Genomic DNA, 22,474 nt, shown 5'->3' on the forward strand with positions numbered 1-22,474 from the left:
TGAGAAAAGAGTGGATTGTTTGAAAGAAGTTCCTTTTTGTCGGCGAACAAATGAAGATAAATTGGCAACGAAACAATTAGGACCTCCCAGACCAAATTTAATAATTCAACAGGTTTCTACTAAAGGCGGAAAGTCCTACACCCGAGGATTTTCCAAAAATTGGTACGAACGAAAAAAGACATTGCCACTCACTCAACTGGATGACGAGGGATACAGGCTAGCTGTCCGCCGCCACAACGATGAGGTTAGTGTTGATAATCACAAGTTTACTGGATGTGGATATGGTGTAATAAAGGCAGTTTATTCAGAGGTAAATATATCTGGAATCGCGTTCACGGACCCGTTCGTCAAACTCTTAGGGAGCTATAAATTAAGCCCCATTACTTACCATATCAGATAAGAGAAATTGCTGCAGCTACATATATTTTACATCCTGGCCCTACATAGTTCACTATTTGCATCACTTACCAAAATATTACATGTGGTCATATATGCTTGGAAAGTGGAGATGCCATAGAACGTCAAAAAAGTAAACATTGCTGGAGACACATTGCCGTTTTGGAGAAGACATCGCGTTTGCTAGCGAAGAGATTTGTTGTGGCAAATGAACTTGGGCTGGGACTTGCCAGGAACCTCACGATAAGATATATGCATCAGCATTGCGAGTCTCATGATTCTATACGTATTGCGATTCGATACTGTGATTTTATTGCGCACCATATGTCTGTTGCAGAGGGATCAGAAAGCCATGAGAACGAGTTTTGATCAGTCATGGAAATAAAAGTGCTGAAAACAAATTGGCTCCCAATGTGAAAAGATTGAGAACAAGCTATGAAGGAACAATAATGGTGTTTTGGTGCAGGTACAGCCAACTAGCGCTAAAATATTGCGATATTGTCAATACAGTATATCGTAAAGTATCACTATGTAACTCGATTTCTTTCACCCCAATCCCTCAAATTAACGGTAAATAACTGAATTGTTTGCCCCACATTTAGCTAAGATGATTAGCTAGCCAGCTAAAATGTTTTAGTTAGTTAGCAGTCGCATCTACAATAGTTTACTGTCAATAACATGTCTCCAAAATACGTGGTGTCTCCAATTGTGTTGACATTTTACAATTGCAATGCGCATCCATGAGTATCCACTTTCTGTAGCTCAGCTGGTAGAGCATGGTGCTTGTAACGCCAAGGTAGTGGGTTCGATCCCCGGGACCACCCATACACAAAAATGTATGCACGCATGACTGTAAGTCGCTTTGATAAAAGCGTCTGCTAAATGGCATATTATTATTATTATTATTATTATTATTATTATTATTATTATCTGAAGAGAGCCCAAACATTGTGTGCAGACATTTTATGCAATAAATGAAGTAGGTTCAATCTAGTAGTTCTGATCTTCTGATTGGTCCTGATGAGTTGGGCGAGGTCCCCTGCAGGCTACTGTCACTGTTGCATTGGCTCTGAGTCGGGTTCTCTGTCTTCAAATGTTCAGCCTAAGAGAGGGGATTTTTGTGTGTGTGTGTGTGTGTGTGTGTGTTTAACAGTGATGATGTGTGTGTGTGTGTGTGTGTTTAACAGTGATGATGTGTGTGTGTGTGTGTTTGTGTGTGTGTGTGTCCTCAGAGCAAGAACTCGTGAGTTGGAAGAACTGAGAGGCCTATGGCGTGGGTGTTGTCCTTGGCCACCTGCTGACAAGGCTGACAAGATAGGACCCTTTTGTCCATTGTTATTGGATAGGAACAGAACTTATAACCAGCTCCTGACCTAAATAGATCTTAGCACAACATTTTACTCAACATATCATATTCCATATTCACTATAACAAATATATTTACTACGACATTAGCAAGAACCGCCACATCCTCAGCCGGCTAATCCAGTGTGTGAAGTTTTGCGGAGTGTTTGAGTTAGCTTTGCGAGGCAAAGATGAAACTGAGGGCTCCACCAACCCTGGTAAGCCAACACTTTTGAGATCAGTCAATAAATGCTTCTGGTATTGACTTATATGCTGCCCCTGTCTTCATGTTGTTGCTGGACATATCTTTTTTTAAATGTGTGTAGGTCACCTAAATCATCAGAAAAATTGCCCCTCCTGAGAATTTTTTCAGGAGCCGCCACTGATCTCTATATGAACTGGTTGGAGACCTGACTTGTCAGAACATCCTAATAAAGGTTTTCATGATACAGTGCCTTCAGAAAGTATTCATACCCATTTATGTATTCCACATTTTGTTGTGTTACAGCCTGAATTCAAAATTGATTAAATCGATTTTTTGATCACCCATAGTCATTTAGTAGACGCTCTTATCCAGAGCGACTTACAGTTAGTGAGTGCATACATTAAAAAAAAAAATTCATACTGGGGTATTGTGTGACAAAATAATCTCTATTTAATTCATTTTAAATTCAGGCTGTAATACAACAAAATGTGGAAAAAGTCAAGAGGTGTGAATACTTTCTGAAGGCACTGTATGTCTACATGGAGTATAATGTCCTCTGTTTTTATAAAGGACATCAGCATGAGCTGAGGAGACAGAGATGAGTATCTCAGCGTTGGGTTTGATTGAGGATGAGAAATAATAACTCATAAGCCAAATGCAAACCCTTTCATGTTTCTGACCCTTCTGAACTTGAATATCTCTGTCTCCCCAGACTGTTGTAAAGAAATATAAATGTTTTAATGCAACTCCTCCAGTTAGATAAGAAAAAAAACATAATTTATCTTCTTGTTGCCATGTCAAAGAAATGTCTAAATCCTTTATAGCTGTAAAATCAATAACATTCTGAAATGTTAAACAATTTATTTAAAAAACAGAGAATCCATCTAACCATTATGCCCCGTGTCAAGTTCATAGTAAAATAATTACTTTTAATGCTGCATTTCCTTTTGTTATGCAGATGTATTTATCCAATATATTCCCCATACTATCAGTAAGGCAGGGTTGGGCAGGCCAAAGATGACTGCATCCCTATATACTCTATCCTATCTATGAGAATGATTAGGGGGTTGAAGTCAGAGAGAAGAGCTGAACAGAGAACAGAGACCCAGGTTAGTTGGGTGTATTCCTGATGCCAACAGTCAGGCTGCTAAATTGAAAGGGGCCCCCTGCAGTGGTGGAGGGTCTCTCAGTCTCAGTCTTACCATAGCTGGGCTGCCAGGGGCTGCAGGGAGGGAGAGCTCTCAGTCTGAATCCTGGACATTAACTGCTGGCTGTAATCAGGTCTGGGCACGTTATTTACCTCACAGCAGAGAACCCGGCTGCCAGGGGCCAGGGGAGAGTGAGAGAGAGACAGGGAGTGAGGGATAGAGGGAAAGAGATGGGGAGCAGGGGCTGCAGGGGCTGCAGGGAGAGAAGGAGAAAAACAGAGAGGGAGAGAGAGAGAGGGAGGGCCCAGCACTGGGCCGGGCAAGGAGAATGTAATCTCCAGATTAGGGGCCGAAACGAATTCCTGCCGCCAGTCTGACCTTGTCAAGGAGCCAGAGTGAAATTGAGATTTCAGGACGGCGTCGGCGGGCGGCATGAGTGTTGAGCTGAGACAACCCTGTGTGATGGTCTGAGTGTTGAGCTGAGACAACCCTGTGTGATGGTCTGAGTGTTGAGCTGAGACAACCCTGTGTGATGGTCTGAGTGTTGAGCTGAGACAACCCTGTGTGATGGTCTGAGTGTTGAGCTGAGACAACCCTGTGTGATGGTCTGAGTGTTGAGCTGAGACAACCCTGCGTAGTTGGAGGGTCTGAGTGTTGAGCTGAGCTCTTTCTCTTTCTAGGGTCACAGCCTGATACCCTGAATCACACTGAATTCGTGGTCGTATTAGGAATAGAACAAAGGCATGCTGTGGTATGCAAGGCAACAAAGACATGCAAGGGTCCTCTGACAAACGGAGATGGAGATGTGGAGGAGGAAGAGAAGGAGGTGTTGACAATTGAAATGTAAATTTATTTTAGTGAGATTGATTTAATGAACTGAGGCGAGGAGAGTCTGGTCTCCTGTTGTGAGGAAACTGACCAGGCTTGTTCTAGTGTTGCACAGTTCATTAAGGCTTTGCTTCAGAACATTACAGAATAATGACATGAAGTTCCTGTTCCAGCATTTCTATTCATTTGGTCCTTAATTTCACTTAACAGCCAAATGTAAGACTCATTTTCTCCACTGAAGAAAGAAAACATCACTTTTAACAAAGAGGGAAAAAAACAACAACAACAGTGCATTTTAACTCTGTTATTTGAAATATCATTTTAATGTCCGTTTTTTCCCCCTGTGCTGTAGCCCTAAGAGTCCTGTGTGTCTGAAAGGACAAATATAAATTAGTTGAATTCCCTCTGTGTTAATATGCAGCTCTCTTGGCCACACAATGTCGCCTGAAGGCTGCAGGTAACCACTTAACCGACTGAAACCCAGATTATGGCGCTTTTCATCACAGTCTGTCAGTTGTCATGGAAATCTACGGAGAGTCACAAGCAGGGAGCAATTTGAGGGGAAAATAGCGTCTACATCAAACACTGGGCTAACACACAACTGTGACACATTGAAATGACAGCAGGTAACCCTGGTATTGATTTGTAACCTGGTAGATCAAGCTGCTCAAATCTACAGACCACTTATATTGTGTGTTTCTCACTAATGTTGTTTCTTTCTTACTATTATATACACATACTGTAATGTTGTTTCATGACAATATTTTATATATTCTTTGTTTGACTGGGAAGTATTGAGTTAGAATGTGGAGTTACTTATTATTTTTTATGTAGGAGTCCAATGAAGCCTTTTATGGTCAAAATGTTTTGTTCATGCTAAATCACAGAAACATTGCATACAATTTGTATCTGTGCTTCTGTAATGTCTAAATTATCATAGCTCTGACATGCTTTACCATCACAAAAGTAGACTTGGACATTTTCTGCCTGAGTAAGTTTATACAAACATAACATAAACAACATGAAGAAAGACTAAGGAGCAGGACACATTTAGAAGGATGTCCAAGCTTTTGTCGCTGAACTCATGGTGTGTGACCAGTATTGCCCAGGACCATGTTGCCTCCTGTTTGGAAGAAATGTAATACCCTTAACCTTATGCATCTATCAACTAGTCTTAAGGAGTTTGGTGAAAATGTCACAGTTTAGCCACGAATGCAACTTATGCATTCCCCACATAGTTTGCATGATCAATATTTGATGTGACCGCCATTAGACCTCTGCTGCTTGATCTTCTCAATATCACATCGTAACATTGACCCTCTCTACAATGTGACATTAGAGGCTGTAATAACCTGATTGCCTCCCCGCACCCTGCACCCCCACCCCAAACCCCCCTCTCCACCCCCTCATCTCAACTCCTCACTGCTCACAGCCTGATGTAGAAGTCAAGCATAATCCTACAAATCTCCTCCAGCTTAATGCATTTTTAAATGGATGGATGGATGTAGTCTAAATCAGTGTGCTGCTTCTCTTAAGTGATTAAATGCCTAATAGAGGAGTAGACAGCTGGGCCAGGCCCTGTACTATGTAGAGCCTAGCCGTCACCGAAGCACACTAAGGCCTTCTAGAGCTGTAAATGCAATTTTAATGACATATCTATCCTCTTTGATGGAGGAAGAAGAAGCACAACCCCCATCAAACAATACCTTTTTCTTGGACTCAAGGGTCCTGGCAGGGCCAGTTGAAATCCATCCACCACAACTGTCACCACCGGTTCAGAGGAGGAGAGGGCACTCTTAGGGAAAATGGTACTCTTGATACGTTGTCACAGAACTACTGTGGAAATAGAACACCGAACTGCAGTTTAGGTTATTTGGATAGAGGGGACAGCTAGGTATTATAGATGGCCTAAAATGTGTGGATATTTTCCCTGATGTTTTAAAATCCTTATAGCCATGAACCTTGGGGGTTTTCACTGACACATCACAAATCTGTTGAAACCAATAACGAGACGTTGACTCATCCACAGGATACTGAATATTGCCTTGAGGACAACCAGAGAATTGAGGAACGAAGATAGACTCTCTGTAAGGCATGTCGTGAGGACACATATTAATATTAATCTGGGCTGTCCTCAGAACGTGAGGAATCTGCTCCCTCCTGGGATGATGGGTTGAGGCTTAGAAGAGATCCCAGCTTACTGATACATCTGTTATCCTAGTTAAGACACATTTTCTCTGTCTTTCATTTTATTCTTGGAATCTAATGCTGTCCAGCTTCATAGAGCCAGAACACTGTCTCATTTCATTATTTATTTGATTGCTTTACCAAAACCGTCATCTAACACAGAGCCTATGTAATTTGAGAAGCAAGATTTCAAGATGCGATAATAATGATATGCAACAATTAGAAACAATTAGAAAGTTAAATCTGGAGTCAGCTTGGTTTACCGCTCTGAACTGAACACAGCTTTCAATTTCTTCACTTTATTAGCATGTATAGCGACAGATCCAGAAGTTACACATTTTTAATCACTCAGATATCACGCATAGACAGTATATGTCCATTGAGAATGAATGTGTTTCTGTTGAAGTCCTCCCTCCACTACCCCAGTTAAAGTGTCCACTGACCAATGATAGCCTGAAGGCTTGGGTTCTGCCCTTGTTCCCCTCCCTCCCTGGCCTCCCTGGCCTCCCTGGCCCCCGCTACATTATCATTTTATTGGCTCCTGAACACAGATGTTATCTCATTGAACCTTCAAGGTTATATCTTCAAATACATCAAAGACTACCCTCTAAACGGGAGGAACCGTGACAGCCAGTATTTTCCATACCCTGGAGATATACTCATCTCTCTACATACTCTACATGAGACTCCCTCATTATCAATTTTCATGAGGTAAAACATGAAAGCTATTCAAATGTCTGGGAGACTCAAATTTGATCTACCTACTATTAAATTGCAAAATATTACTAACCAGACAGAGAGCTTCGTCCAATCAGTACGATGAATGACTGTGATATGATTAGAACCATATCCAGTTCAATTACAGCATTGCCAAAAGAGCCTATTTCACAGTTGACTGAGCAAGCAAAAAGGTGTGAGCCTGAGTGACAACAAACCAACCGTCAAACTGGCACACTTAAAGGCTATTATTTCAGTTCAACAAACTCCTGTGAGAAAAGGGACAAACATCTTTTGATCTTTTGATCGCTTTTTGAATGTTTGTCTTAATCGTTTGTTGTCATTGACTCTTATTTTCCTTTTTTTCTTTGTCCCTGTAGAAATCGAAAAATTACAAAAAGATGAAGAAAAAGAAGAGAAGTTCATCGACGTCGTCATCAACAAGAACATGAAGCTGGGCCAGAAAGTGTTAATACCGGTCAAACAGTTTCCCAAAGTAAGTACTGCTGGATTTGGGCTAGAGATTTTCAGATCATATTGTGCAACTACAATCAAAGAATGCTTTCTATTGAGTTAGCCTCTGCGATGTATTCTATTTTAATTTTGCTTCCAGACAACAAGCAGTATTTATTTTTACACAATGAAAAGCAACTTGTATAATTAAGTAAACAAAAAAGTAAACGGTACAGTGACTACAAGAAGAGCTGACAGAATTGGGCCATGATCACATTTTCTCCAAACATCTAATTTATGTTTTTATAATATTACAGTACAAATGACCCTTAGTTTTACAGAGCCCCTACCACTCTTCTGTTAGATGACGTCCCCTCCCCCTCCGATATGTCAGCTATGTGACCTTGTTTGCATCTCCATGTGCTTATCACTCTTTATATTCCCTTATGCTTTCCTTTTGATACAAAGGCAATTACTCTCTACTGATGCATGTTTAAGTGTGCTATTTCCTGCAGAGATGTCTAGGTTTAAATTGTTCTTGGTCTATTCATTTCTATCTAATTGCTTTTGGCAACTGCACTTCCCCCTTTTTCGCTCCAACAATAAAAACAGAGCCATGTGCATACTGCACCACACACACACACACACACACACACCTCTCAGAGTGACCTCCATGTCAGGATGAAACAGCCCATGCTGTTTGAGTGATAATGCTGTGCTCCTCTAGTCATGTGATGAGAGCCCTTCAGCCCCCTCAGCCCTCCGCTCTGAGACAAAGCTCCCAGCATCAACAGCGGCATTTAATGGAGCCACACGGCAGCTGCATGACAGCCGGTTCCCACAGGGACCTTAACAGGGGGGCTAGTAGCGTGGCGCAGAGGCTAGAGTAAAAAAGAAACGCCTCTCACAGGTGATGATGACATCACTCAGGTTTTCACCTCAGTCCTCTCTGAGAGTGGCTGTAGATGGATGACCTGGCTTTCGGAGGACAGAAAGCTGCAGGAGCTTCAACACAGTCTACGTTGGCACCCTATTCCCTATTTAGTGCACTACGTTTGTCGGCATAAGATTTTTTTAAATGTGTATTTTACATAATCTGGTGAGTCCTATTGAAATATATACCTATTTTGCAAGGGAGCTCTGGTTAGATATTTACAATGTTCTCTAACCTAAACAAACTGATTGTGAGAGCTACGTTTTGTCCCTTTCTAGAACAATTACAATGACATTTGTAATAAAGGGAGATGTAATGTCATCTAGAGACCCATCTATGTCGCATAGGAGTGCAGCTAAACACATTTGCTTTGACAGCTTTGATAAGGGGCCTCGCTAATACGCTGTTTAGAGCCTCAACAAGCCACCGAAGGAAGACAAATTCAATTTGTTCAATCTGACAGGTAGCAATGGGCTAGAGTGATCGCTGTGATTCCAATGGGTTTTCTCCCTGAACCACAAACATCACCTTTTGGCTTTCGCCACTGAAGTGGCTCGCTGCGTTTCCCAAAGCGACCGTTTAGACTCATGTTCAGAGAGCTTAAATCCATCTTCTAAAAACACGGCTTTATAATAATATGAAACAGGCAAGGACACCAGAGGGCAGGTTCCAGACCTATGGTTTTCTAGGACAAATAAAATACCTAACAGTCCTAACACTGGTTAAAAGCTAGTTTAACCTGAATTATCACATTCACCTAGCAGCACAGTTCATTGTCAGCGTAGTTGGTAGTCCTGCAATGATGGAGAATGCTTGTAATTATACCAATTTGCGCTGGAAAACAGAGCAGCTGAAAAACAGAGTAATCATTTGTAGTTGTGATAATGTATTAGTGTTACAGTGAGAGTGGCTTAGAATTGATTTATGTGTAAGTGAAGAGAGGACTGCAGCTAAACCGGGGCGGACAGGGACAAGAATTTGGCCCTTTATTTTATCCACACCAGCCCACATCACTGCTCGCGCCACCAACTTGGCAGTACAGTACAGCGTTTCTCAATCATTTCTGTACCAGTGACTGGCGAGACATGGTCCTCGTCCTCTTTTTTAACCAGCTCATGTTTAAAACAAATACAATATGTAAAAACACCAGTGGAGATACAACTCACCACTATAACTGTGCCTCTGCTCTATACATTTGTTTGCCTCCCTGTTGTGCTGTCTATCTGTCTCAGCATCTTCTCTGCTGTCACTGTGTGCTTCTTCTTGTTCTCTATCACGGTTGACAACTCCACAGTGTCGCCCTCCCAGGGTGCAAAGAACCTTGAGGTGAGCCTGGACAACACCCTGTCGTTCTCTGCAAACATCAAAGCAGTGACTCGCTCGTGCAGGTTGATGCACTACAGCATCCGTAGAATACGACCCTACCTCACACAGGAAGCGGCGCAGGTCCTAATCCAGGCACTTGTCCTCTCCCGTCTGGACTAATGCAACTCGCTGTTGGCTGGCCTCCCTGCTTGTGCCATTAAACACCTGCAATTTATCCAGAATGCTGCAGCCCGCCTGGTTTTCAACCTTCCCAAGTTCTCTCATGTCACCCCGCTCCTCCACACGCTCCACTGGCTTCCAGTCGAAGCTCGCATCCACTACAATACCATGGGGCCACCATAGGTCTCTTGGCCATCCCACCCCTACGCTACGAGAGGGCAGCTCCCGCTCAGCCCAGACCAAGCTCTTCTCTGTCCTGGCACCCCAATGGTGGAACCAGCTTCCCCCTGAAGCTAGTACAGCAGAGTCCCTGCCCATCTTCTTAAAAAATCTGAAACCCTACCTCAAACAGTATCTTATATAATCCTCCTCCTCACCTCGACCCCCCTCTACCCCCTACTGACTCTACTGATAGCTTCTTTATTAAGGAAAAATGCATTTTCTAAGCCTGTGATATGTGGTTGTTCCTCCTAGCTATCTTAAGATGAATGCACTAACTGTAAGTCTGCTAAATGACTAAAATGTAAACGTCTCACTCGGTTCGCAAAATTACATTCAGAGGTACTAAGTAATCGCTAATGGTGTGTCTGAGACCTCACAGTTGGTGACACCAGCCCATGATTTGGTCAGACCCAAGTCATGAGTCATCATCTTATAAAGTCATTCATAATGCTTTATTAAGAAGTATAATAAATAGACTACTGAGGTATTCAAGAAATAAGTGTCCAAGCAGGAATGCATGATTCAAGATATTTTGATGTGCAACCTAATCCAGTGATTGTCATGAATTTTTGGGTTGACAATTACACTACAGTTGCTATATTGTACTGTCAAAATAGGATTCCAGAATCCCCCCAACCCCAAGTATGAATACTTTCTGAAGGCATTGTACGTGCAACCAATCATAAATATTTATATAAGTCACCCAAGGCCATTAGAAAGGTGTAAGGAGCCCCACTGGTTAATTTTAGGCTGTTTCTGTCTCTCCTCTCTCCTCTGTGTTACTATGTCTCTGTGTGTCTCTGTCTGTGTCTCTGTCTCTTTGTGTCTGTCTCTCCTCTCTCCTCTGTGTTACTATGTCTCTGTGTGTCTCTGTCTGTGTCTCTGTCTCTTTGTGTCTGTCTCTCCTCTCTCCTCTGTGTTACTATGTCTCTGTGTGTCTCTGTCTGTGTCTCTGTCTCTTTGTGTCTGTCTCTCCTCTCTCCTCTGTGTTACTATGTCTCTGTGTGTCTCTGTCTCTGTCTCTGTCTCTTTGTGTCTGTCTCTCCTCTCTCCTCTGTGTTACTATGTCTCTGTGTGTCTCTGTCTGTGTCTCTGTCTCTTTGTGTCTGTCTCTCCTCTCTCCTACCTTTCTCTGTGTACCTCTGTGTCTCTCCTCTGTCTCTGTATGTCTGTGTCTCTCTTCTCCTTTGTGTTTCTGTCTCTCCTCTCCTCTGTCTACCTCTGTGTCTCTCCTCTGTGTCTTTCTGTGTCTGTGTCTCGCCTCCCCTCTGTGTGTCTCTGTGTCTCTACTATCCTCTGTGTATCTCTTTGTGTCTGTCCTCTCTCCTGTCTCTCTCTGTGTGTCTCTGTGTCTCTCCTCTCCTCTGTGTCTCTCTGTGTGTCTGTGTCTCTCCTCTCCTCAGCAATGGCCGTAGTGATTTATTCTTCTACTGTTGGCTCTGTCTGTCCTGCTGTCTTCAGCAGAATCGCTGCATGCTGGCTTTTCTCTGAACACACCTCTCCTCTCCACTCGCAGCGCAATACACACATACACACACACACACACGCACACACACCTCCTCTCTTCCTCTCCAGCACAGCACAGCGCAGGCTAGCAGTACAGTAATGCATTCAGGAAATGATGAAAAGATGTTGGTCCGCCCCACCCCCCGGGTAGCTGTGATTAATCATAGATTCATTCCTACTGGTTGGTGTCCTCTGACTTTTTAATCATCACAGAACCCTTCATCTCTCCACCTGCTTTCTCCCTCCCCTGCCAACTCTAAGAAAATGCTATGGTTTTAGTTATAGTCGCTGTTAGGATGACCACTCTGCACCACGGCTCTACTGTCAGCCCTGTGTGTAGGCCTACTCTACACTCTTAGAAAAAAGGCTTCCAAAGGGGTTCTTCGGCTGTCCCCATAGGATATCCCTTTTTGGTTCATGTAGAACCCTCTGTGGAAAGGGTTCTAAATGGAACCCAAAAGGGTTCTACCTGGAACTGAAAGGGTTTTACCTGAAACCAAAAATGGTTCTTCAAAGGGTTCTCCTATGGGGACAGCCGAAGAACCCTTTTAGATTCTAGATAGCACCTTTTTTTCTAAGAGTGTAGTGTGGTCCTAGTGTGTGTGTATGTGCGTGAGTGTGTGCCTGCATGTGTGTGTAACCATAATCAAAGCAAAGTGGTTCTTGCCAACACATGATTAAGAAGAGACTTTTCAGCTCTCATGTGGGCCATCACTATCAGTGCCAGGCGGCACGGTCCCCTCCTAGTCCCCATCCAGGGACAGTAAGGGACCCACACTGCAGCAGTTTAGGACTGGGTTCAGATTACTGGTGTTGTTGGGGGAAATGGATTAGAGATATCAAAAGCAGTAAATGACCACAGGTCCCAGTCAGGCTATTGTTGCGTCCCATTACATCCTATTCCCTTTATAGTGCACTACTTTCTAGTCAAAAGTAGTGCACGATAAAGGGAATATGGCTGCCATTTGGGATGCAGACAATTTTTTACTTATTCCAAACACTGATATGTCCAGTAAAACAGAATGGCGAACACAGCAATCTGGCTGATTCCACAAGGCTAGTACTGTACTGTGAAATATGGGTTATAGAGGCTTTAGTTTGCATGAGTAAATACAAAGACAGGGTGGTGTTTAATGTCCAGATTAAGTTTATCTCTGACATTTAGAGGCATTAAACAGATCAGATCCAAGGTAAATATCTTTGATCTGTCTGTAAATAACTAGGCTTTAAAAAAGCACAAAGTCAACAGCATCCCACAGCACAGCATCAAAACAGCATGTGATATGCTGTCAGACTGACTGACTGTCATCCCTCCTGTTATTTGTCTCAATAGAATGACCAATTTGACAGAAAGAAAAAACGTAAAACTGAAATTAAAAACATTAAACGCCTATGTAATTTTCTCATGCTCAACCATTGTTTAGAATACATTATGTATTCCACCCTGAATATAACAGGTGCAAACTTTCCCACCAGTTCAAACTCAAACTGATGTCAACCTGGCTGTTTGTCAACATAATGGACTTCCAGATACCATTGGCAGCTTTTATGTAGCCTCAGCATCTGTAGACATCACCCTGTGTACAAAAGTAAAGAGTGGAATTTAACTGGTGTTAGCATATATGCAGGCCTGGATATGAGCACAGCAGTGATACTGACAATATAGAGCCATATGGCCTGAGTTCACCTGAGTGCATTGCCTGCCACTGACCATGGCAACGACAGTTAATGACCATGGCAATGACAGTTACTGACCAAGGCAACGACAGTTACTGACCATGGCAATGACAGTTAATGACCATGGAAATGACAGTTAATGACCATGGCAACGACAGTTACTGTTTTGAGAGAATAACAGGCAGGAGACATAGGAGCCATAGGTGAGGTGTAGAACAAAATAGGGCAGTTTTTTTGTCTCTCCTGTCCACTAATTAATGACCCAGAGAGATGTAGGAGACAGCTGTATAACTCACCGTTAAAGAGAGAGAGATGGTGAGCAGAAGAGAACAAGCTCTGTACTCTGTCCCCTCTACCTCCCTCTCTACCTGCTTTCTCGCTCTCTCCCTGCGTGCTCTCTCTTTTCTCTCTCTCTTTCTCTCTCTCTCTTTCTCTCTCTCTCTTTGCTCTCTTTCTCTCTCTCTCTTTGATCTCTTTCTCTCTCTCTTTCTCTCTCTCTCTTTGCTCTCTTTCTCTCTCGCTCTTTGCTCTCTTTCTCGCTCTCTCTTTCTCTCCCTCTCTTCGCTCTCTTTCTCTCTCTCTCTCTCTTTGCTCTCTTTCTCTCTCTTTCCTCTCTCCCTCTCTTGTTTGAGTCTCTTTGCATGACCTTAAACATTGTCCCTCAACAGTCAATAGCTACAGTTGAAGTCAGAAGTTTACATACAGTTAGGTTGGAGTCATTAAAACTCGTTTTTCAACCTCTCCAAAAATTTCTTGTTAACAAACTATAATGTTGGCAAGTCGGTTAGGACATCTACTTTGTGCATGACACAAGTAATTTTTCTAACAATTGTTTACAGACAGATTATTTCACTTATAATTCACTGTATCACAATTCCAGTGGGTCAGAAGTCACTAAGTTGACTGTGCCTTTAAACAGCTTGGAAAATTCCAGAAAATGATTTCATGGCTTTAGAAGCTTCTGATAGGCTAATTGACATCATTTGAGTCAATTGGAGGTGTACCTGTGGCTGTATTTCAAGGCCTACTTTCAAACTCAGTGCCTCTTTGCTTGACATCATGGGAAAATCAAAAGAAATCAGCCAAGACCTCAGATTTATTTTTTTGACCTCCACAAGGCTGGTTCATCCTTGGGAGCAATTTCCAAACGCCTGAAGGTACCACGTTCATCTATACAAACAATAGTATGCAAGTATAAACACCATGGGACCACACAGCCGTCATACCGCTCAGGAAGGAGACGCGTTCTGTCTCCTAGAGATGAACGTACTTTGGTGCGAAAAGTGCAAATCAATCCCAGAACAACAGCAAAGGATGTTGTGAAGATGCTAGAGGAAACAGGTACAAAAGTATCTATATCCACAGTAAAACGATATCGACATAACCTGAAAAGGCCGCTCAGCAAGGAGGAAGCCACTGCTCCAAATCCACCATAAAAAAGCCAGACTATGTTTTGCAACTGCACATGGGGACAAAGACTGTACTTTTTGGAGAAATGTCCTCTGGTCTGATGAAACAAAAATAGAACTGTTTGGCCAAAATGACCATCGTTATGTTTGGAGGAAAAAGGGGGACGCTTGCAAGCCGAAGAACACCATCCCAACCGTGAAGCATGGGGGTGGCATTATCATGCTGTGGGGGTGCTTTGCTGCAGGAGGGTCTGGTGCACTTCACAAAATAGATGGCATCATGAGGAAGGAAAATTATGTGGATATATTGAAGCAACATCTCAAGACATCAGTCAGGAAGTTAAAGCTTGGTCGCAAATGGGTCTTCCAAATGGACAATGACCCCAAGCATACTTCCAAAGTTGTGGCAAAATGGCTTAAGGACAACAAAGTCAAGGTATTGGAGTGGCCATCACAAAGCCCTGACCTCAATCCTATAGAACATTTGTGGGCAGAACTGAAAAAACGTGTGCGAGCAAGCAGCCTTACAAACCTGACTCAGTTACACCAGCTCAGTCAGGAGGAATGGGCCAAAATTCACCCAACTTATTTTGGGAAGCTTGTGGAAGGATTCCCAAAACGATTGACCCAAGTTAAACAATTTAAAGGCAATGCTACCAAATACTAACTGAGTGTATGTAAACTTCTGACCCACTGGGAACGTGATGAAAGAAATAAAAGCTGAAATAAATCATTCCCTCTACTATTATTCTGACATTTCACATTCTTAAAATAAAGTGGTGATCCTAACTGACCTAAGACAGGAATTTTTACTAGGATTAAATGTCAGGAATTGTGAAAAACTGAGTTTAAATGTATTTGGCTAATGTAAACTTCCGACTTCAACTGTATATGAAAATAGCAAGGGTACTCTATGTGCTTTTGCAGAGATTTTAAACAGTGGTGACATTGACATATAAAAGCAAACTGTGGTATTGTATAAAACTTGATATGTTGAAACGTGACCATTTGTCAATGGGGCTGATGTGGATGCGGTGTCGGAGTCAGGCGCAGGACACAGAAGCTCAGTCAAACAGACTTTACTAGTCAAATATACAATACAAAAATAAACGGGCCTCAAACACTGGAGGCGAGCGATTACGCAAGCAGTGCGTAAAACACTAACTAAATGAGCACAAAACTCTGACATCAACGGACAGGCGGACAACAACACACAAACTCACATACACAAAGCAGAAAACTTATAGGACACATAATTAGACACAAACGGACACAGGTGCAACAGACAGACCAAACCAAACAAACATCGAAACATCCAACGGTGGTAGCTAGTACTCCGGGGACGACGAACGCCGAAGCCTGCCCGAGCAAGGAGGAGGAGCAGCCTCGGCAGAATCCGTGACACCATTCAAATGCTGAGCCTCCTCATTTCACATAATGCTGTTATAATTGTAAGGATTACTTTAGTTGTCAAAGGCAGAAAGAATGCAGTCAGAATGCAGTATAACTGCAGTATACTGCAGTTATTCTGCAATTACTGCGTCCAAAATACCACAGTCGACTGCAGTTACTGTACCATTTGGGATGCAGCCCTGGACATGGTTGAGATAACAGTGTTATGGAGACACAGTGCTACTAGGAAGATAGTTCTCATGTCAACAATTATTGTTTAAATGTAATCAAAAGCGCACTGTTTGAACCAACATTTGATTGACATACAAATGTTTTTGTCTTGATCTCATCAGCACAGATACTCATTGAGCTTCTCTACTTTCTGTTTTAGTTTAACTTTGTGGGCAAACTGTTGGGTCCACGCGGGAACTCACTAAAGAGACTACAGGAAGACACGCTCACTAAGATGTCCATTCTGGGGAAAGGATCGATGAGAGACAAAGAAAAGGTAACAGCCAAGTCATTCTCTCCCTCCCTCTGCGCTCTCCTTCTCTCGAACAGTCAAACATGTCTCTCTCTCCCTCTCTCCTTCTCTCTAACAGTCAAACATTTATCTCTCCCTCTCTCCCTCTCTTTCTAGTAAAAGCCAAGTCCCCTCCCCTTCTCTCCCTCTCTATCTGACAACAGCCCAATCCCATTCTCTCTCTCTACCTCTTTGTAACGGCCAAGTCCCCTCTCTCGCTTTCCCTCTCTGTCTCTCTATCTCTCTGTTGTTTGTGTCAGGCAAATTGAGGCAGACACCCTCAGTGGAAAGGCATCAATAACCAGCTGAGTTATTGAGGATGTGTTCTGTCTCATTGTGTCTGTGGCAGTCTTTCTCCGTCAGTCAGTTTGTCATCATAGGTGATATGTGACATCGATGATCTTCAGTACCACACAGCAACGTTCCATCAGATTGTTGTGATCGATTCTCTCTGACGGCACAACTCTGGAACACCTGCTGAACAGATCTGTCATGGAGATGTGCTGACCTCAGCAGACTCAGCAGGCTTCCACACACACACACACACACGCACACACACAAACCCTCGCACGCGCACACACACACACACACACACACACACACACACACACACACACACACACACACAAAAACAGCTCAGCATGCTTCACACACCTCCTCCACTACCTCACCGGGGAGATTTGTGATCTGTGATTGACAGCTTGCTCCAGATCCAACATACACCTTTACTTTCATTGTTGAAAAGCTCATTTTGTGGTGTTTGCTTCAGAGTCTTTTTTGCAGTGAGAGGCCTGTATTATGCATGACGTTTTCTAGCACGAAGAGGCGTAATTCTAGAATCTAATTCTAATTGTATGGATACAGCTGTGTTCTTATAGCTACCTCCCTGCAAGCCAGTTGGAGGTGGATAAAAGCTCAGCCTCAGTGTAGAATTCCTCCAATATTTTCCCAAGATTGTCATCGTCAGTTACACAGAGTAGTGTCAATGAAAGGATCAAAGGAAGGCCACAACAGCAACAGGCTGCATCAGGCTTTTCGCTTCTCCTTCTCCCTTCGACTCCTCAGCTGCTGAGTGTGGAGCTGATGGCACCCCTGACATCCCTGCATTGTCACCATAGACTCTTACAGCCAATAAGATATAGAAGCATTCAGAGTCTCTGTCCTGAAGTTGCTTTATTGTACGTTCCTTGGGCTGGGTGAAGTTTAGGGAGGCGTATGCTTCTGGGTTCAAGGTTGGTGTTATGGAAACGAAGGCTAGTGGAGCTTAAAATGGATGATGAAATTACATCTAGTTGTTGACTTGGCCTTCCTTGTCCTCTGTCAGTCCTCTCAGTCTGCAAGAAGTCACCACAATACACGGCATCCATGTTGTTGCTGTCGTGTCATCCTCCTGTTATTCAGGATGCATAACAAGGCGTCATCTGCAACAACTAACAGCCCTCAAACATGTCATGCTCTGAGCCAAACTGTCTTTCCTATGGAGTTCCTATGGACTCTCATGCTGTTGTCTCAGGCTTTGTCCCTCTTTGTGCCTCTGTTTCTGGGAAGAGAATGGCTGTTTGATAACCAGATTTGCAGTGAGGAATATAAACCGATTCTCTATGAGGAATATCAACAGAGGGGAGATGCTTGGAGGAGATAGAGGAGGTGACAGCTGTAATCTCCGGCCATGGGCTGCTGAGCACATATAGGAAGACAGTGTGTATGTGTGTGTGTGTATGTGTGTTATTGATGTCTCTTATCAGAGCTGTGTGAGGGGCCACACACACACACACGCCACACACGCCACACACACACACACACACACACACACACACACACACACACACACACACACACACACACACACACACACACACACACACACACACACACACACACACACACACACACACACACACACACACATACACAAGGTGATGCTGGCAGCTCCATCAGTATAGGTACTCCAAACAGTATACACAGAGGACCCTCTTCCTTGTAAAACACAGATTTATGAGGGAAATTAGCATCTCATTAACATACCACAGGCTCTCTTAAAACCAGGTTATTTATAATTAAATGACATCACATCAGAGGCTCTGCCTTGCATGGTGCTTCTAGAGGAGGGAAGTGTGAGTGTGTGCGTGTGTGTGTGTGTGTGTGTGTGTGTGTGTGTGTGTGTGTGTGTGTGTGTGTGTGTGTGTGTGTGTGTGTGTGTGTGTGTGCGTGTGTGTGTGCGCGTGTGGTGTGTTGCATGATTCCACTGGAGGAGTGAGGAAGGAAGTTCTCAGTAGCTAGCAGCCTAGAGGAACGTCACTAGAGAAGAGCACAGCAGAGCAGGGTTTTGTTCAGATGAGGAAACTGGGGTGTCTATACACCTCATGTTGTTGTCTGTGCTGTAGTTTTACTTAGGGTTTGGATGTCCTATTTTGTCCCTTCAATAACATTGGCCTGTTTCTGTCTGGATGAGATGGCCCATTGGGATCTATGTTGGCCTATATCACCAATTTACACCATACTGTAGTATGTATTTCATGTACAGGATACAGTGTTGCACTCCTTTGTGGCATTAGAGATCTAATCAATATTGTGGTTGTATTATATTTAGGGCTGTCAAACAATATATATATATTTTTATAAAGTTATTTGCAGGATTTGTTGTGTTTAATAGCCATTAACCCCAAATTCAGAATTTGCTCAAATTGAGCTGTAATTTAAGATTTTTTTATACAGAAAGCATACAATAATACTGATGTCTTGATTTTATCCAAAGTAACGGTTAGCATTGTTGGTTTTAGCTATATACAGTATATTTATTTGGATGTTTTCAGTGTATTTTGAATGCTTTCAGACAATGCGATTCATCACAATAAAAAAAAATGGTGCACTTAAATTGCAAAAGTGAACTCGAGTTAACTGATTACAGTGGGGGAAAAAAGTATTTAGTCAGCCACCAATTGTGCAAGTTCTCCCACTTAAAAAGATGAGAGAGGCCTGTAATTTTCATCATAGGTACACGTCAACTATGACAGACTAATTGAGAAAAAGAAATCCAGAAAATCACATTGTAGGATTTTTTAATGATTTTATTTGCAAATTATGGTGGAAAATAAGTATTTGGTCACCTACAAACAAGCAAGATTTCTAGCTCTCACAGACCTGTAACTTCTTCTTTAAGAGGCTCCTCTGTCCTCCACTCGTTACCTGTATTAATGGCACCTGTTTGAACTTGTTATCAGTATAAAAGACACCTGTCCACAACCTCAAACAGTCACACTCCAAACTCCACTATGGCCAAGACCAAAGAGCTGTCAAAGGACACCAGAAACAAAATTGTAGACCTGCACCAGGCTGGGAAGACTGAATCTGCAATAGGTAAGCAGCTTGGTTTGAAGAAATCAACTGTGGGAGCAATTATTAGGAAATGGAAGACATACAAGACCACTGATAATCTCCCTCGATCTGGGGCTCCACGCAAGATCTCACCCCGTGGGGTCAATATGATCACAAGAACGGTGAGCAAAAATCCCAGAACCACACGGGGGGACCTAGTGAATGACCTGCAGAGAGCTGGGACCAAAGTAACAAAGCCTACCATCAGTAACATACTACGCCGCCAGGGACTTAAATCCTGCAGTGCCAGACGTGTCCCCCTGCTTAAGCCAGTACATGTCCAGGCCCGTCTGAAGTTTGCTAGAGTGCATTTGGATGATCCAGAAGAGGATTGGGAGAATGTCATATGGTCAGATGAAACCAAAATATAACTTTTTGGTAAAAACTCAACTCGTCGTGTTTGGAGGACAAAGAATGCTGAGTTGCATCCAAAGAACACCATACCTACTGTGAAGCATGGGGATGGAAACATCATGCTTTGGGGCTGTTTTTCTGCAAAGGGACCAGGATGACTGATCCGTGTAAAGGAAAGAATGAATGGGGCCATGTATCGTGAGATTTTGAGTGAAAACCTCCTTCCATCAGCAAGGGCATTGAAGATGAAACGTGGCTGGGTCTTTCAGCATGACAATGATCCCAAACACACCGCCCGGGCAACGAAGGAGTGGCTTCGTAAGAAGCATTTCAAGGTCCTGGAGTGGCCTAGCCAGTCTCCAGATCTCAACCCCATAGAAAATCTTTGGAGGGAGTTGAAAGTCCGTGTTGCCCAGCGACAGCCCCAAAACATCACTGCTCTAGAGGAGATCTGCATGGAGGAATGGGACAAAATACCAGCAACAGTGTGTGAAAACCTTGTGAAGACTTAAAGAAAATGTTTGACCTGTGTCATTGCCATCAAAGGGTATATAACAAAGTATTGAGAAACTTTTGTTATTGACCAAATACTTATTTTCCACCATAATTTGCAAATAAATTCATTAAAAATGCTACAATGTGATTTTCTGGAATTGTTTTTCTCATTTTGTCTGTCATAGTTGACGTGTACCTATGATGAAAATTACAGGCCTCTCTCATCTTTTTAAGTGGGAGAACTTGCACAATTGGTGGCTGACTAAATACTTTTTTTCCCCACTGTAACTCTGACAGCCCTAATTATAATAAATTCAGTAATCCAGTCAAACAGATTAGCTGGATCAGTCTTGCTGATCCTGTGTGGATGATACAAACTGTGAGGAGTAACTGAGGTGACATTATAATAGGTCGAGTTAAAGCACTTTGAGACCTCTTCTGGTGTAAAGAGGGCTTTATTAATACACTTAATATATTTTTGTTCTACCAGGAGGAAGAGCTACGGAAGAGTGGAGAGGCCAAATATCAGCACCTGAACGAGGACCTCCATGTCCTCATAGAAGTGTTCGCTCCCCCTGCAGAGGCCTACAACAGGATGGGTCACGCACTGGAGGAGATCAAGAAGTTCCTCATACCAGTATGTACTGACTCCTACATACTCGTTACTCTTATGTTGTTCTCTTACAACATATGAACAAAATAGAACAGCTAGCTAGTGATTTGAGAATGACTACTCTGCTTCTTTTGTCCAACATACAGTGAGGGAAAAAAGTATTTGATCCCCTGCTGATTTTGTACGTTTGCCCACTGACAAAGAAAAGATCAGTATAATTTTAATGGTATGTTTATTTGAACAGTGAGAGACAGAATAACAACAAAAAACATATGTCAAAAATGTTATAAATTGATTTGCATTTTAATGAAGGAAATAAGTATTTGACCCCCTCTCAATCAGAAACATTTTCTGGATCCCAGCTGTCTTTTATACAGGTAACGAGCTGAGATTAGTAGCACACTCTTAAAGGGAGTGCTCCTAATATCAATTTGTTACCTGTATAAAAGACACCTGTCCACAGAAGCAATCAATCAATCAGATTCCAAACTCTCCACCATGGCCAAGACCAAAGAGCTCTCCAAGGATGTCAGGGACAAGATTGTAGACCTACACAAGGCTGGAATGGGCTACAAGACCATCGCCAAGCAGCTTGGTGAGAAGGTGACAACAGTTGGTGCGATTATTCGCAAATGGAAGAAACACAAAATAACTGTCAATCTCCCTCGGCCTGGGGCTCCATGCAAGATCTCACCTCGTGGACTTGCAATGATCATGAGAACGGTGAGGAATCAGCCCAGAACTACACGGGAGGATCTTGTCAATGAACTCAAGGCAGCTGGGACCATAGTCACCAAGAAAACAATTGGTAACACACTACGCCGTGAAGGACTGAAATCCTGCAGCGCCCGCAAGGTCCCCCTGCTCAAGAAAGCATATATACAGGCCCGTCTGAAGTTTGCCAATGAACATCTGAATGATTAAGAGGAGAACTGGGTGAAAGTATTGTGGTCAGATGAGACCAAAATCGAGCTCTTTGCCATCAACTCAACTCGCTGTGTTTGGAGGAGGAGGAATGCTGCCTATGACCTCAAGAACACCATCCCCACCGTCAAACATGGAGGTGGAAACATTATGCTTTAGGGGTGTTTTTCTGATAAGGGGACAGGACAACTTCACCGCATCAAAGGGACGATGGACGGGGCCATGTGCCGTCAAATCTTGGGTGAGAACCTCCTTCCCTCAGCCAGGGCATTGAAAATGGGTCGTGG

The 22,474-nt window shown here is 43.0% G+C and overlaps 1 protein-coding gene across 3 annotated transcripts in view; it reads left to right on the plus strand.

Moving 5' to 3' along the window:
* Positions 1-22,474, plus strand: part of LOC121571954 (KH domain-containing, RNA-binding, signal transduction-associated protein 3) — a 176,408-nt gene that overhangs the window by 113,050 nt on the left and 40,884 nt on the right. For 2 of the 3 annotated variants that reach the window (XM_041883758.2, XM_041883759.1), the window contains exons 2-4: positions 7,206-7,321; positions 16,295-16,411; positions 21,141-21,287. In XM_041883758.2, the coding sequence (XP_041739692.1) occupies positions 7,206-7,321; positions 16,295-16,411; positions 21,141-21,287 (380 nt within the window). Of the gene's footprint in view, positions 1-224; positions 245-7,205; positions 7,322-16,294; positions 16,412-21,140; positions 21,288-22,474 lie in introns of those variants that run through there. The other variant, XM_041883760.1, reaches the window with a different exon arrangement.

This window comes from Coregonus clupeaformis, chromosome 8 (assembly GCF_020615455.1).
Source record: "Coregonus clupeaformis isolate EN_2021a chromosome 8, ASM2061545v1, whole genome shotgun sequence".
Taxonomy (NCBI): domain Eukaryota; kingdom Metazoa; phylum Chordata; class Actinopteri; order Salmoniformes; family Salmonidae; genus Coregonus; species Coregonus clupeaformis.